At 39.8% G+C, this 15,271-nt stretch overlaps 1 protein-coding gene across 3 annotated transcripts in view; it reads right to left on the bottom strand.

The window, feature by feature from the left end:
* Positions 1-86: 86 nt before the first annotated feature.
* LOC105926927 (transforming acidic coiled-coil-containing protein 1) overlaps positions 87-15,271 on the bottom strand; it is a 33,638-nt gene continuing 18,453 nt past the window's right edge. For all 3 annotated transcript variants that reach the window (XM_012863458.3, XM_012863455.3, XM_012863456.3), the window contains 11 exons: positions 10,724-11,147; positions 8,217-8,265; positions 8,030-8,111; positions 6,082-6,134; positions 4,413-4,544; positions 4,261-4,337; positions 4,016-4,059; positions 3,702-3,862; positions 2,343-2,449; positions 2,139-2,259; positions 87-2,025 (listed from right to left, as the gene is read on the bottom strand). In XM_012863458.3, coding sequence (XP_012718912.2) covers positions 1,957-2,025; positions 2,139-2,259; positions 2,343-2,449; positions 3,702-3,862; positions 4,016-4,059; positions 4,261-4,337; positions 4,413-4,544; positions 6,082-6,134; positions 8,030-8,111; positions 8,217-8,265; positions 10,724-11,147 — 1,319 coding nt within the window. In that variant the 3' untranslated portion in view covers positions 87-1,956. The remainder of the gene's footprint in view (positions 2,026-2,138; positions 2,260-2,342; positions 2,450-3,701; positions 3,863-4,015; positions 4,060-4,260; positions 4,338-4,412; positions 4,545-6,081; positions 6,135-8,029; positions 8,112-8,216; positions 8,266-10,723; positions 11,148-15,271) is intronic.

The following is a 15,271-nucleotide window of genomic DNA, read 5'->3' as shown; positions in this document are numbered from 1 at the left end:
GATTTAACATCAGCGACAGAATGGGAAAAAGTTAAGACGTGTGAATACTTCTACAAAGCATTTTAACCAAAAACAGAAGCCAAATGTAGTAGAACAAACTATATTAATGTTTATTCGGAGGGAATATACACATTATTCACGCTGATTCAACACAGATGTGAGATTGTCATTTACGAACTACAAATACAAATTTCTATCATAGTCAAGCAAAGTCTAAAGATACAAAAAAAACAAAAATAAAAAGACATGGCAAAACAAAATATTAACAAGGTGACATGACATCAGATTGGCACAAATATACACTCTTACACATCTGTGTTTGTGATGTTAGTGACTTTCAGTCATCAGAAATTTACTTTGAGTATAATCTAAGAGGCTTTAAATAACCAAAGAATGAGCCTAAATATTTTTTTCTTAATGCTCAGTCTTCCCCTTTAACCAGCTCTTGCTGATTTAGAAGGTTTTGAACATTTTATCCTGCGTTACGATGACAGGAAGAGTAGGTTGTGTTCATTTTTCCCCAGAAAGACAATTTCACGCACATATATCGGGACAGGTTGTAAAATTAATGTAATATTGTTATGACTAGCAGTAAACTCGTTTAGTTAATCATTACAGCCCTGTGCTGAACACAGATTGTGCTTATTGGCGCAAGAAATGCAAACAGTGAAAATGAACGAGTAAGCAGACTTATGCGAGGGCTCGGACAACAATTACACATGAGCAGCAGGCAAAAGCTCTCGCTAAGCTGTCATGTTACTCCTTAAGGTTTTGTAAAAAGCAGAACGTAACAAGAGTGACATTTAAACAGCAGCATCTAGAAATTGTTAAATACCTTCACTGAAAAAATATCCCAGTTATTCAGGGTTTCTAACATAAGTCAACAAACTTTAGGGGTTTGGTTCTGTGGATTTCACTGAACAACGGCGAAATGTGCAGACAGTTACAGGAAGGGATGCACCGTCAGAAGTTTTATTTTTTCTTAAATTTATAGACATTTCTTTTTGTGCCCCTGTGCACATAATTCATCTTCAACAAGCTACAAACACCAAGTATCACCTGTGGAGATGGAGCGTCGAGGCGGGCTAATTGGTTTTCCTCCAACGCAGCAATTTGCATGAAGGCCAAAAAGTTAAGCTTTGGACTCATCTGACCAGACCATCTCCCTGCATTTTTTTTTTTTTTTTTTTTTTCCCCGGCTACACGGTTTGCAGCAAAAACTACAAACATGGCAGGATTTCTCCTTTCATCAGGCCAGAATGACCAATGTTTTCCTGTTGACAGATTCTTCTACCTGAGCTGTGGACCTCTGCAGCTCCTCCAGAGTGACCATGAGCTGCTTGTCTGATTAGTGCCATCTTAGCCTGGTCTGTTTAGGAGGACTGTCCAGATCTCTAAGGGCTGCTATACTTCTTTTACCATGGCCTCAATCTGGCCAAATCAGTAAATATAAACTTAACGTCAAGTTGGTATAAAAATATATTTTAATCATTAATCCTTTCATATCAAATATTTTTTTTCTAAAGCTCCTTCAAGCACAAGGTCAAACATGTTTTCAAAGCAAACCCTGACATGAATTAAATCTGATGTCATCCTGAGGCGGAGATGCTGGGAGTTCCTATGCGCTTATGCTAGTGGGAATATAATTAGAGCTTTCGTTTACTCCGACATGATGGACAAAAGCACAACAGCTCTAGATACCCATAAAAAAGGTGCAAAATGCAAACTAAGTGATCTCATGTGATTAATATGCAAAGAGCCTTAAAAGGTTCTGGTCACAAGTAGTGCAAATGCAGATTACAGGAGGCTATGTCAGACATCTGTACATAAGCAGTCTCTGAGGTGCAGGACAGGCACAGGGTTACAGTACGGAAGCTGCTTCTTGGTTGGAGGCATGCGCAGTGAACCGCCGCAGGGTTACAGTGGCCATCCGGACCGGTTACCTTCCAGCAGCTCTTAGTCCATCTTTCCCATTTTGGCAATCAGCTCATCACAGATCTTTGTGAGCTCCTCGATTTCTTGATTCTGCAGAAAGGCCACGACGGCAGGCAATTAAACACTATCCAGCAATCACACAGGAAATGGTGCTGAATGATCCACTTCCTGGAGCACAGCCTGGGGACAACAAGTGGTTGTACCTTCTGCTGGAGAGCTTGTTCCAGAGACTCGTTCCTCATCTGCTCCTTCCTCAGGCTCGCCGTCAGCGCCATCGTTTCTGAGCTCGCCTTGGTGCGCACCTGAGCAATCTCCTCGTTGGCCCTGCATGAATGAGGGGGACGTATGAGACGCTTTTATCCAACAGCAAATAATGAATCTACAGAAGTCTTTCAGCCTCATCATACCTGTCGAGTTTCTCCTCTGCATGCAGCTTTAGTGTCTGATATCTCTGCTCCTCCTGCTTGACTCTGGCCAGGTAGTCCTGAGCACACTTCTTCAGCACTTCTTCATTCTGCATGAAGGGCATCAAACAAAAGGGTGTTTACCATTCAGTGTGTACACAGTGCAGGCAGATGGAAAGCTGCGTATCTGGGTAGCCATTTCCAAAATGCATCTTTACTTTCGTGTTTTGTCTCTAAGCTTGGCTGTAACACTTTCCCTTTCCAATGTTTCTGTGTTCCATCGGTTGCATCCATTTCCTCCTGGAAACTAACCATTACTGGTTCCCGTCAGAAGCAGCTCTCTGAGCCTAATCTTGTTTGTGGCGGTAAAAACCTAGATATAAAACTGCGGTTCTGGAAAGCCAGTCGTACATTGCCGTGGACCAAGAGGGTTTGGTCTGGTTTGCAAAGGCCCTCATTAACTAGCCTGCTGGGGTAAAGATTTATGTTCGGAAAAGACAAGAACTCAGCTATTTGGCCACAATGATGAGAGGTTTGCTTGGAGGTGTCAAGGAGACGCTCTCAAACCTGAAATCACCAACAATCAAACATGGTGGTGTCAGCATCATGCTGAGGGTCTGGTGCACTGCCATCGGTACCGGATCAAATACATCAGAACTGACTTTGCAATGAAGGAAGCCGACACCAGGCCTCTGTAATGACCAAATCTCATAACAGGTGAACATTTATGGGCTATGCTTAAAAACCTGACAACATAAATTAGCTCCATGTTTCAGATTTTAAACATCCAGCAAAATGAACCCAAATGAATATGCATTCATGCAGGTGATGCTCCACATTCTCCAGTATGACCAGGCTGGGCTGTCCAAAGTGCCATTTGAACCTCTCCGATTTTGTTCAGCTCTCAACTGCAATTGATGAATATAGCAAAAACTGGCCTGTGGTCGATGCTGAACGACACTAAGGGTAAGATATTACACATGAATATGAACAAGATGAATTATTTCTCTCTAAATAAAAGTGCTTTTGCTTGCATTCTAATGTTTTATTAAATATAACTTCCCCATTGATTAGACTTTGCCATTATTTCATTAAAATCTTGCATGTTTCATTAACAGATATAAAACAAACGTTTTTATTTTTCTAATATTTATTTCTATGGCCCGCTCTCAGTTCGATGACTTTGGTCCTCATGGCAAAAGGTTTGGACACCGCTGCTCATGGGGATCTGTCCTGTTTAAACAAGTTACTGCTGCTAATCCCAGGTTGCGTTTCCAGCCTTATGTGGGAATTAATCACGAAGCGCTGCAAACAAACGATTTCCAGGTAACTTCGGAGCCAAGACGCTCTAACATTTCCTACCTTTTTGAAGCCGTCGAGGGTGCTTTTCATGTTCTCATAGCGCCGAAAGATGTCTGAGAGCGAGCGCTCCACGGAGTTCAGGTCTGCCAGGGCGGCCTCCTTCTCCGCCGTCAGCTCATGCAAAGCCTTCTGGAAGTTTGCGGTGTTGCGCTGCTTGTCCTCTGAAGAAACGTACAAGTGGGGAGGAGCCCGACAGTTAATTTGCATCTCAAAAGCGCAACTCCAGACATTTATCACATAGCGATTTAGATTTCTCTTCCTGCAACACCACCAGACAGGAGTTTGGAAGTTTTCCTTCTGTGACTTTAACTCACCAATCATCTGAGCTATCGTCTTCTCATATTCTGCAACAATCTTCCTGTATTGAAACACCACGACTGCATTATTTATCATCATCAATAATGCCTCTAAAAGTTTAAATTACAACATTACTGCTTTAAAAAGAAATTACAGTCTCTACAGTCTTTGTTGATATAAATCAGATGTGCTAAGTTTAAGAGAACCTCACACGACCACCCTTCGTGGGGAAAGTTTGACAACAGCAGCATGTTTTACTAACCTCATCTCGTCCACTTCTAGTTTGCACTGCTCGTACTTTTTCTTCCAGTCGTTAGTTTCAGCCTCCTTGGTGATGATCTGGAAGGAGACGGTGTGTGGGTAAAAAGTGATCGGTGCAACCTAGTGAGGCTGAGGGCAAACGTGAGTGTGTACCTCCTCTCTGATCAGGGTGAGAACTGCCTGTTTTTCTGCCTCACTGATGCAGATGGAATCCAGGACCTGACTTCCTGTTTTCTGCCCCTCACTTCCCTCCGACGAGCTCTTCAGTTTGCACACGTCTTCATACTGCCGGGAGCACAAGGAGGCCCGTCATTGATGTCTGTTTCATAACAAAACTTAGGGATGCACGTAGAAATCAAGCTGATGACCAGAGTTTGCCAATTTTCTGTTGATTTGCGCTTACCTATAAAAACTCAGTATCTGATCTTTTTTGTAATCAGCGTTAGCCCACCTCATGCCTAAGCACTGCCAGGTCGCACCGCCAAAAACTCTCTTCACTGTGGATGTTGTTACCGCAGGAAGAAGAATTGGTTAACTACTTCCAGACTCAGTAAGGTGTGGAAAAGTTCAGTTGGAGGAAGCACAAAAGCCAGGACAAGCTTGGAGGAAGGAAGCTATGTTTTGTAGTCGTGCCAAGCATCTGCTGAAGCTCAGGGGCTTCAGCAGATAACAAGAAGCTGAGCAATTAACAGCAAAGTTGCTCCTATTTGTCCTTTTTAAGAGTCAAATTCTGCCTGTTATGCAACATACTGAATTAGCAAATGTGTACAGTTTTTTAAAAATCCCACAGTTAAGGCTCTACTAACAGAGAGAATACACACGCAGACTGATATTTAGCTAATCACTAATATAAGATGGCAGAGACCGGTCAAAATGCCAGCAAAGTTACAATTTGGTCTTTGTTTCGTAGTAATAGTGACATCTTGTTTGACAGCAGAGCTGTGTGACAGGGACTGCTCTTCCACAAAGACACTATCCGACTTCACCACTGGTCTTAATATGGACGATTAAAGAATATTTGAGAGGAAAAATTTACATATTTAAAGTTGAATTAAAGCTTTTTAATCTCAATTACTTGACAACAATTTTTTTACAATAAAAATGTCAAGATTTGAAAAACAAATGCCTAAACAAATTTAACACCATAATTACATTTTAAATCATGTTTTTTTTGCTTCATTTCAGCCTCAATTTGTAATATTCCACTAATCTAACCTTCTTCTGCAACTTAACATTCAGTTTATATCCCTTTTGTCTCTGGGTCAATGTTCTCCGTCCTTCCTCTCCTCCACCAGCCTCTTTCCTCTCTCTGGTTTTGTCCTTTGCTGGATTATGACAGTCATATCCTAATCATGTGGCTGATAATGTTAATCCATCTGTCACCTGAGAAGGCTGACACGGTGCCAGACACTAAGTAGCCCGTGCTGTCCTACACCTCAATGCTGTCATCATATCATATCATCGACTCTTACAATGCAACTTGCCTTGGCTCTGACCTGTTTAGTTGTATCTTTAAGTTTAAATGAAACAGTTCATCCTTGCTGTGCTTCATCTTTAACTTAGTATCCTAATGCAGCAGATTAAGGCTTTAAATGCCAAACCAGATGCAAGCGAAGGTGACACTGTGACTGAAACTTCTTCTGATACAGAAAACACGGTGCCCCACCTAGTGTCAACTGGTAGCATTGCAGTGTGAGTTTCTGTATAGACGGAGATCCAGTTTTCATGGCAATTTGACACTTTGTTGAGGGGTAAACCAAATGCAGACACCTTCATATTAAGAAGAAAACGCGTCAGCGGTAGAAAGGTGACAGAGCCTCACCACAGAGCAGCAGTCCGACTCCTCTGGTTTGGATGTCAAACTGCATTCCTGGACTGGAAAAAGAAAAGAAAAACCTACTTTAGGTAAAAGGTTGTGTAAATATTATAATCGTCAGGGCATGTTTTTTAACGTGACCAGCAGGTGGCAGCAGAGGAAACGAATTTTGATTTGAAATAACCCGTTTATCATGTCAAACTGCAAGTTATAATTTAGTAAGTTGAGCATTTTACTGAAACACTTAAAATAGTCTACATTTATTGATTAAACCCAAACTATAGAGGTTGTTTAAAACTGAGATACATAGTTTTGCACTTTTAAACACCAGCAAGAAAAGACATACTTAGAGATGGCATTTTAGCAGATATGTAGAACCATTATGGATAAAACAAAAAATAAAAACTTAGTTTCTCTGAAAATTTTAATATGATGCAAAATAAAAAATGACTAATGTAGATACAGTATTCCTGAATGAATACTGTAACTACAGTACTGAAAAGTATGTCCATGTATTGTATACATTCAGTATTTGAGGCAGGGTTCTTTTTGCTTCAAACACTGCATCAATCAAACACGGCATGGAGGTTGCTTTTATAGTGATCTTCAGAGCGATGACCAATTAAGCACAATGCAATTAATACAAAGATGATTACAGCACGTATTAATACTTTTAGCCGTGTGGGCAGTAGCCAAGTCGTACTAGAACATAAAATCAAAATTTCTATAAAGCTTGTCAGCAGAGGGAAGCAAGAAGGGCTCTAAATTATTTTGAAATTGATAAAACATTGTTGACCCACAGCAGCAGGTGACGCTACAACCCAAATCTTAACACTGGATCTCAAGTGATTTGGATTGTGTGCCTCTCCACCTTTCAGGAATGACTTCACAGAAAGAATGCAACCTTTTTCTACGACACGTTTTCCTTCTGCTTAACTTTCCTCTTATTGGACTGGAATGAGCCCTCTGAACAACCCATCTTATTATTAGCATGATCATTTTGTGACTTTCCCTCCTTTTTGAGGGTTTCCAAGAATGGAAAACCGTTAAGTTTACATTCTTCCCCGTGAAGATACTAGGGCATAACATGAACATAATGTTTTTATTGTGGAAAAAAATCTATTTAAATTTAGTAATATTTTTGTGGGGGGAAATATTTCTGTCGTTAGCTTTAAGCAATAATAATCAAAATTTACAGAAATGGATCACTGTATCCCTAAACATAAGAATTCTCCCTAACCTTTAAACAATACAGTTGAGATGCACCTTTATTTATTTTTTTATTTTTTTTGGAGATTTCTTCACGGCTCTAGTGGCTCGCTTTTTAACACAGGCTGACAGGAAGGGGGGTGGAAGAGGGGGAGAGACATCGAGGACTAAGGCCTCTGTACATGGGCCGCGCTAGCTGCTGCTGCACCACCAGCGCGCCCAGAGATGCACCTTTACGTGTATGCCATAATTGCCCTGTTTTTCCCTCTTCTTAATATTTCATAACTTGTATGTCAATTTGTTTGAATTGAAGCTGTTTACTTAAACTAAAGTTGGTGCTCAGATGACATTGAATATTGGATTTTTTTTTCTGAGAACGTAAATAAACCGAACAAAATGAAACCATCCAATGCTAAACTCGCTGCACAAACACACACTGCATTAAAATCTCTGCATATTTCATGTTCTGAATATGCTTACAATAAATAAGATACAGTCCCCGGTCCCAGTGACTCACCACACTGCAATTCTCCACTTTTCCCAGGTAAAGTTAATAATTCAACACGGCCTGGTGTTTTTTAACAGAAGAGAACGTGGCCTTGACGTCAAGGCCTGACCACTACCACTGTTTACCCACATGTCAGGTACTGCACGCTGATTTATAGCAATGGCTGTCTAATATTTATGCTGTATTAGTTTAGATTAGTATGCATTATCAGCATCAGTACATCCTCCTTTTACTCACCGTTTTGCTCCTTTTCTGACTTGCCCCCAGCGGTGCCTGCCAGTTTCTCCTCATCTGTGGCGTGGCCCACGTGATGGTCATCCTTAAACAACATTAGACTTCATTACCCCGCTGGCTTTAGCAGCACAGACCTGGTTCCTTCAGTCAGTCACTGTGCAGCAGTAATATCATTATTATAGGAGCTTACCGGTCCATTTAAATCCTTCTGCTGGGTTTGCTTTAGTTTGCAAGAGTTCCTGAGGACCAAGGTCAAAACACATCATCAGCCTCAGCACAAAAAAACAAAAAAAACAATGGTAGCTTTGAGCGCATTTACATGTGGACAGTTGGAAAAATGAGAGGAGACAGGAGAAAACACAGAAAGCCTTACTACCACACCACATAGCTTTTCTTTGTGCTGCTGAGCTGGCATGCTCTTCCAAAAGTGCTGAGTTATGCAGGAGAAAGAGCCGAATAATGAAAGCGCTTGTTGAATTCACACAGAGCATTAGGGGGAATTATAGGGTTTCCACTGGATATTTTCCACTTTGCAAATGTACTCCTCATGCCTCGTCTCCACCTTTGGTTTAAAGACTGAGTTTATGCCAACTAGAGCCGGAGTTACAGAACACAGTTACGCAGTACTTACAACAGAACACAGAGGAAATGGACTTGCTCAGCAGTCCTGATGCCACACAAAGAGAAAGGGAAACAGAATGACACATTGAGCAAGGACAAGGAAGGAAAAGAAACAAGACGGGACAGGGGTTAGGACAAACACAAGGTGAGGGCAGAGGTCCTGATGTTTAGGAAACCAGAACTGGCATCGGACTTCTGAGTGTGATAATGGGAAACCATTACCTCCATCAACAGGAATAATGTATTAAATAGCTTTTATTGTTGCAAATAACATTGCCTGACTCAGTGTAATGATAAAAGTTCATTACAAACTGCCCCCAGGCAGTGCAACAGGCTTCTATGCAACAGACGTTGAAGTGTTAAAATGATTAAAAAAACTAAAGATACACCAAAATATATGTGGATAACCAAAATCAGCATATTTGCAGCTAGACTGGGCCTAATCAATAATCAGCCAGGGGAAAAAACTAAAAATCCAATATTTTTCTGAGATGTGAATGCACCATGCATAAGCCCTACCAGGTCACCTGACGACAACACTCTTCTGAGTGGAAGTAGTCACTGTGAGAAGTCATTAAACTTAGCCATTTTCAGTATCTTTGAGGTTTTTAAATGTAGTTCAGCCCAAAAAAAAAAAAAAAAAGACACATATGTTAGAAGCTTCTCGAAAGAATCTGTATTCTCTAAAAAGGCGTGTCTGCTGTTCATTCAGGCTGCCACAACAATCAGAGGGACCTCAGCAGATCACAGAAAGCACAACATATTTCAGCAAAATTGCTTAATTTTATGATTTTACTATAATGGAGCGAATCACTGTGGAAAATAAAGTGATGTCAATCTTTTAGAAATTTGACAGGTAATGTACAGGGATTAAGCAGACTGCTGTTAGTAACGCTAACCATGCTAACAGCATCAATCGCTGTAATTGGATTAAACCAACATAGGATGCTAAAGACAGTTTAAAATATTGCTCATCAATTTTTGTTTTTAAAACAGCAACATAACAGCAAAACCGAATATTCTTCTTCAGTATTAAGCTGGACACAGCAGGGATTTACTATTCAATGACTTTGTGAAACAAAAATCCTATTTTATTACATGGTGCTATAAGCTATGCAACGAGCAAAAATCGATATTCTAAAGTAGCTAACGAGATATCCTGTTATTCTTTTTAAGTTTGGTTTTAATTATTGATACCTCCATCCCCTAACATAGGGGATTTTACTGTATTTAAAATTTTCCATATGATGCAAAGAGAGAAGGTTTCATAACTTTTGACTGTTTTGATAAATCATTGTTTTATTTTCCTTAATACTTTATTTTTACTTTACTTAAATTTCATTAAACATTTTATTGTTAATAAAGTTTAATCATCAATTTATTCAGAAAGAACAAAAGCATATTGATGTTTGTATTTTGTTTTTACAAAGAAAAACAGGAATCAGGAGGTCAGCCTTTGATGATCAGAAAAAACTGAATGGTTCCCCTCGACTTTAAACTGTACATCCATATTCTCTAGTGTTTAACTGTGAATTAGAAAACACTAAATAGTTAATTGGGAAAACATTTTTGTATGGAGAACGAGGATGAAGGTCAAAAGTGTTGCAAGTCTAAAATATTCCACTAGAGGGCAGAGTTTGACCGGCTATCAGGATGTTAACGTTTTTTTTACAAAGCAAAGATAAAGTAATGGAGGAAGCAAAGCGTGGACATTAAATACGGGTATGAATACAGCATGGCATGAGTGAACAGTGCTTTACAGGTCTGTGTGAATAAAATGAAAGGAAATCTTCCTGTAAATCAAATGACCCATATTAATGCTGTGAGTCATGGCTGTGTGCGGGATAGAAACAGCTGGCATGCCGCCAACAGACGCGTAACACGCCAGCACTGTCAGTGAAGACAAGGACACTTTGATCATATCAGGTTTGTTGTGCACAATAGCGTGCATTCACTGCAGCTCTTTACAGCCAGTGAGAAAGACCAGCTTAAGTTCTCATTTAAACTCTGTTGTGTATGTGTGTGTTTAACTGCAGCCACTGGGCCCACGGGCCTTTGTTTGTGTGTCTTACTTACGTGATGATTGAGTTACTGCTCTCACAGGCCAGTTTAGTGTTTGACAACACAGTATCTGATCTCACGTTGCCATTCAGCAAGTCAGGATCCAGACAGTCGTCACGACAGATGGCGTCTGGGCTAGAGTCTGAAGTCGCCGGGGCCTCGTCGTCCACCTCTGAAGGGTCGGGTTTGTTCAGCGGTGAGAGTACGGGAAGAGACGGTGGTCGGAGGGACGCAGTCAGGGGAAGACGGTTGCACGGAGAGAGACCTTCTTCAGTAGCAGGTTTGGAGCCTAGGGTCAGATTGAGGTTTTGATCCAAACCGAAGCTGCCGTTGTTGGCCGTGGAGCCGGTGACGTTGTTCAGGGAGTCAACCTGCTGGGCTGGAGCCGAGGGGACATCATGGCGTCTGTCCCAAACGTCGCTCGAATCATCAGTAGGAACTAGGAAGCAAAGGGAACAAATCGGATGGAATAAAGCAAAGCAAGTCTTGGAAGGGACATTAATTTTCTGAATGATGTAGCGAATATTATTCCGACCACTAGATTGTAGAGCATTGAATCTTTATCCCAAGATGGTCATCATCGCTTAACCATGATCCACTCTTTGGAACACCCTCCAGATTTCTGACTTTGCAACATTATAGCACATCCAAGTTTTATTATAGCAACTTTATGCCTCGGAGTGTGGAATATTTAAAAAGTAAATTTACAACTTTTCAACATCAGAGAATTTTGTTTCTCTGATGAGGTAAAAATAATTATGTGTAAGCTTGTAGTGAAGGAGTGGCTTTGGTGTTAAAAGTTTTAGTAAAATACTACATGTATATAAAAGCATACAACTTATTATGGTTTTAATGGTCATTTAGATTTAGATACTCCATAGAGCCTTAAAACGTTCAACACTTGAAACAAGACGTTTGTTAATCGTGTAATTTTGTGGTGCAGCCAAATGGCTGATTGATCATTCATTAATCCGAGGTCAACATCAATACTACAAACCCACTTCTTCTTTATGGTTCCCACCATCTCCCAAATGAAATATCTCACTCAGATAAATGATTTAACAGCAGGCAGATAAATGTGTGTACAATGTCTGCCGTTAGTGTCGGTGTGGCCTGATGAAGGAAAACGTTACACTTAGTGATGGGTCCGGCAACACCGATGCGTCGGCGCATGTGTCGGTCTCATAGAGCGAAACCCATAGACATAATATAAGAGTAGACCCCGCATTGACTGTCGCTGCGCAGGAATTACGGGCGCCACCTTGGGGCGGTCGACTCGATACCTAATCCTGCTGATTCAAGCTGACACACTAATGATGCCTCAGCACTGTGCGGCTCATTTTTGTTTAAATCGAGGGACTATTTATGTCAGGGCTCGAGGGATAACTTTTCACAAGCAAGATGAAAATACATTGTTTATATTTTTGATCAGAATGTAAGTTTTCTAATACTAGGAGATACAAAGTTGTTGTTAGACACTAGTGAATAAACAGCATATATATATATATATATATATATATATATATATATATATATATATATATATATATATATATATATATATATATATATATATATATATATATATATATATATATATATATAGTGAACCCTCGCTATATTGCGGTTCACCTTTCACGGTCTCGCTGCTTCACGGACTTTCATTGATGAGCCGTTCATTACAGTTCTCATCAGGTGGCGTGTCGGTTTATAAGAATCTTTTTGCCCAGAAAAAAAAAGAGTGACAACTACCGATAAAAATGTGTTCTTCTCCCGCTCCTGCACCGCGGGCTTTAGAAGAAAAAAACGCTACAGAGCGGAGTCACGGATGCAGCGCCTCAGTCAAAAGAGCAGTGAAATACACACGAGTCACTATTTGTCCTACTGTACTTTGTATTTTTTTTATAATAATTTTTCATTTTCTCCCGTTCTAATCCAATGACTCGGGTCGCGGTGGGCCGCGCTGATCTCCGCAATTTGAAGCCTTCAGTTCGTATTGATTAAAATTATTATTTGTATTTGTAAATATAATAAAAATAATAATAAATAATAAAAAAAACGTTTATATAGTACTTTCATTTGTTAAACAAATGCTTGGGCCGGTAAAAAGGTTTTGTTCTATGGTTTCAATATACTATAGTGTATTTCATTGTATATAATAATTGTAAAAAAATAAATAAAGGTTTCTACTTTACAGATTTCGCCCATCACGGGTTCTTTTTGGGAAGTATATGTACATATGTACATGTACAAATGTGTTTGTTTATATAGCAATAAAAAAATTATAAAAAATGTGTGCATGGCTGTGTTTTGAAACATACATACATCATGTCAGAATAATCTATTACTTTTAACCCCACTAAGATTATTTAAACGCACTGGACCATTTGTTATAATAGCTATAGTTTTAAAGTTTTAAGCAAAACAAATGTGAACATTAGTTTAACATTAAACGAGTTATAGTTGATTAAAATTGATTCTGCACCTGGTTAATACATTAGACTGAGCGGAGTTGTCGACCGCCCCAAGATGGCGCCCCTAAATCTCGTCAGCGCCTATAGGCGAGAGCGGTCGATGCGGGGTCTACTCTTTATATATGTCTATGAGCGAAACCCGTGTCGATGTGTGTATTGCTACGGAAAAGTCACGTGACCGATACAGGAACTGTTTCGGTCACGTGACCAATACAGCATCTGTTTCGAACTGACTGACGCGCCAAACTGTTTCTGTTCCCTCTAAGCTGCACGCGTGTGCATTCGCGCACAGCAGCGCGCACAGCAGAGCTATGCTGCGCAGTAAAGAAAATCCAAGCTGAACTGTAAACAAAATAACGGTTAATAATGGTTAATTTTTAACTATTTTGCAACTCTGGTGTGATGGTGTTGTACCACAGTCTCGCTCTGTGAGCGCCAGGTGCTGATCGGAGCGCACCACTGATGGATGGGTTCTGCAACGCTTTTTTGGTTGGGCGGGTTGCGCTGTGCGTCTTTGTTCTGAGCGTTGTTTCAGAAAAAAACGGCTGATCTACACTGAATAGAAAGTTGCTACTCTGAGTAGTTTTTCCTCCCTTTGTCATACTCAGCATGTCCGATTTCAGAACAGATGATATCAGTCAGGTAACTAAACACAGCGCCCGATCAACCATTTGTAAAAAAAAAATAAAAAAGCCAGTCCACAAGCATCCTCCTTCACATTATTTATTGACTTTATCTAAAAAAAATCAAATATATGTTTAATTCAAATGAAAATATAAAATAATACAATGCAACATACAATGATTTAAATTGTATTGTGTATACTTGGTCATCAAATCAGTGTCAGTTAACTCTGTCAACCAGGTTGCCTGTAGTGATTTTTAAGGTCCAGCAGGTGTCAGTATTCAGTGACACAGTATCGGCACAGTATCGGCACAGAGTTGCAATGTGTCGAAACGTTTCATGACGCCTCATCGACCCATCACTAGTTACACTCAAAAGGAAAAAATACCAAATTCACAAAACAATTCTCTACGACTTATTTTCAAATTCATATAAAATGTCCAAACAAACAAGTATTTATGGTGTGCACTGTCATCTGCCCAGACAAATAAAACAACTAAAGTCAAGTTTTTTTTTATTTATTTAATTTATTTATTTATTTACTATATATATATATATATATATATATATATATATATATATATATATATATATATATATATTTTATATATATATATAAATAAATAAATAAAAACACTTGGCACCAGCAACTCCGAGCCTGAAAGATCAGTTAAATTTTATTTTCTTTTTTTTTTTAATTTAAGCATTTTTCTCCTTCAATCAAATTAGAACAACATTAAAATCGCTAGAACCCGTCACTCATACGATGTTAGTATGCAGCATTTAAGCCTTCAAAAGGTTTACTTAAAATTCCCCGAGTGATCCTGGAGGACCGCTGGCTTCCTCCCAGAACAATCCACTTCCTGCGTCCTCACACACCCAGGCCGTTTCTCAATTCACGAGAACGCGAGTCCGTACTCGCGTTCTCGTCAAGTCTGTTCTCGGTAAGAACACAGGAAGATCGGACTTGACGAGAACGCGAGCACGCAGCACGCACTGTGTATTGGAACAGAAGTATACTCGTGACGTCATCACACCAACAGCGCTTGAGCATTCCTTTAACGTTCAAAACTATTTATACACTACACCATCATATCTTATTGAAAACGTTTTTTATTTAAATTAATTTCTAAAAAGTATAAAAAATATCTAAAATAATTACAGAACTGTGGGTATAAAACCAGCAATAGCGTGAATTTCTTTGTGGGGAGTTGTAATTGTTGTAGTTGCAGAGGCGATTGAATCTTCTTTAAAAATCAGCACTTTGTAGAAGCAAAATGAGCGATACGAGCAATGTTGCTGTTGCTTCGGTCGTTGGTCAGCTTTACCAGCAGGCTGAAGAGGAGGTGATGCAGCTGAGGAGACAAATCCGAGCAAGGAGAAGATTGATGCGGCAGAGGAGGCTCAGAAGGCAGGCTTTGCTCACCCATCTATTGCCAACTGGTAGGCATTTTAAGATTGACAG

The sequence above is a fragment of the Fundulus heteroclitus genome, chromosome 12, assembly GCF_011125445.2.
Source record: "Fundulus heteroclitus isolate FHET01 chromosome 12, MU-UCD_Fhet_4.1, whole genome shotgun sequence".
Taxonomy (NCBI): Eukaryota; Metazoa; Chordata; class Actinopteri; order Cyprinodontiformes; family Fundulidae; genus Fundulus; species Fundulus heteroclitus.
Note: the sequence above shows the minus strand (reverse complement) of the source record. Positions and strands in the feature narration are given on the sequence as shown.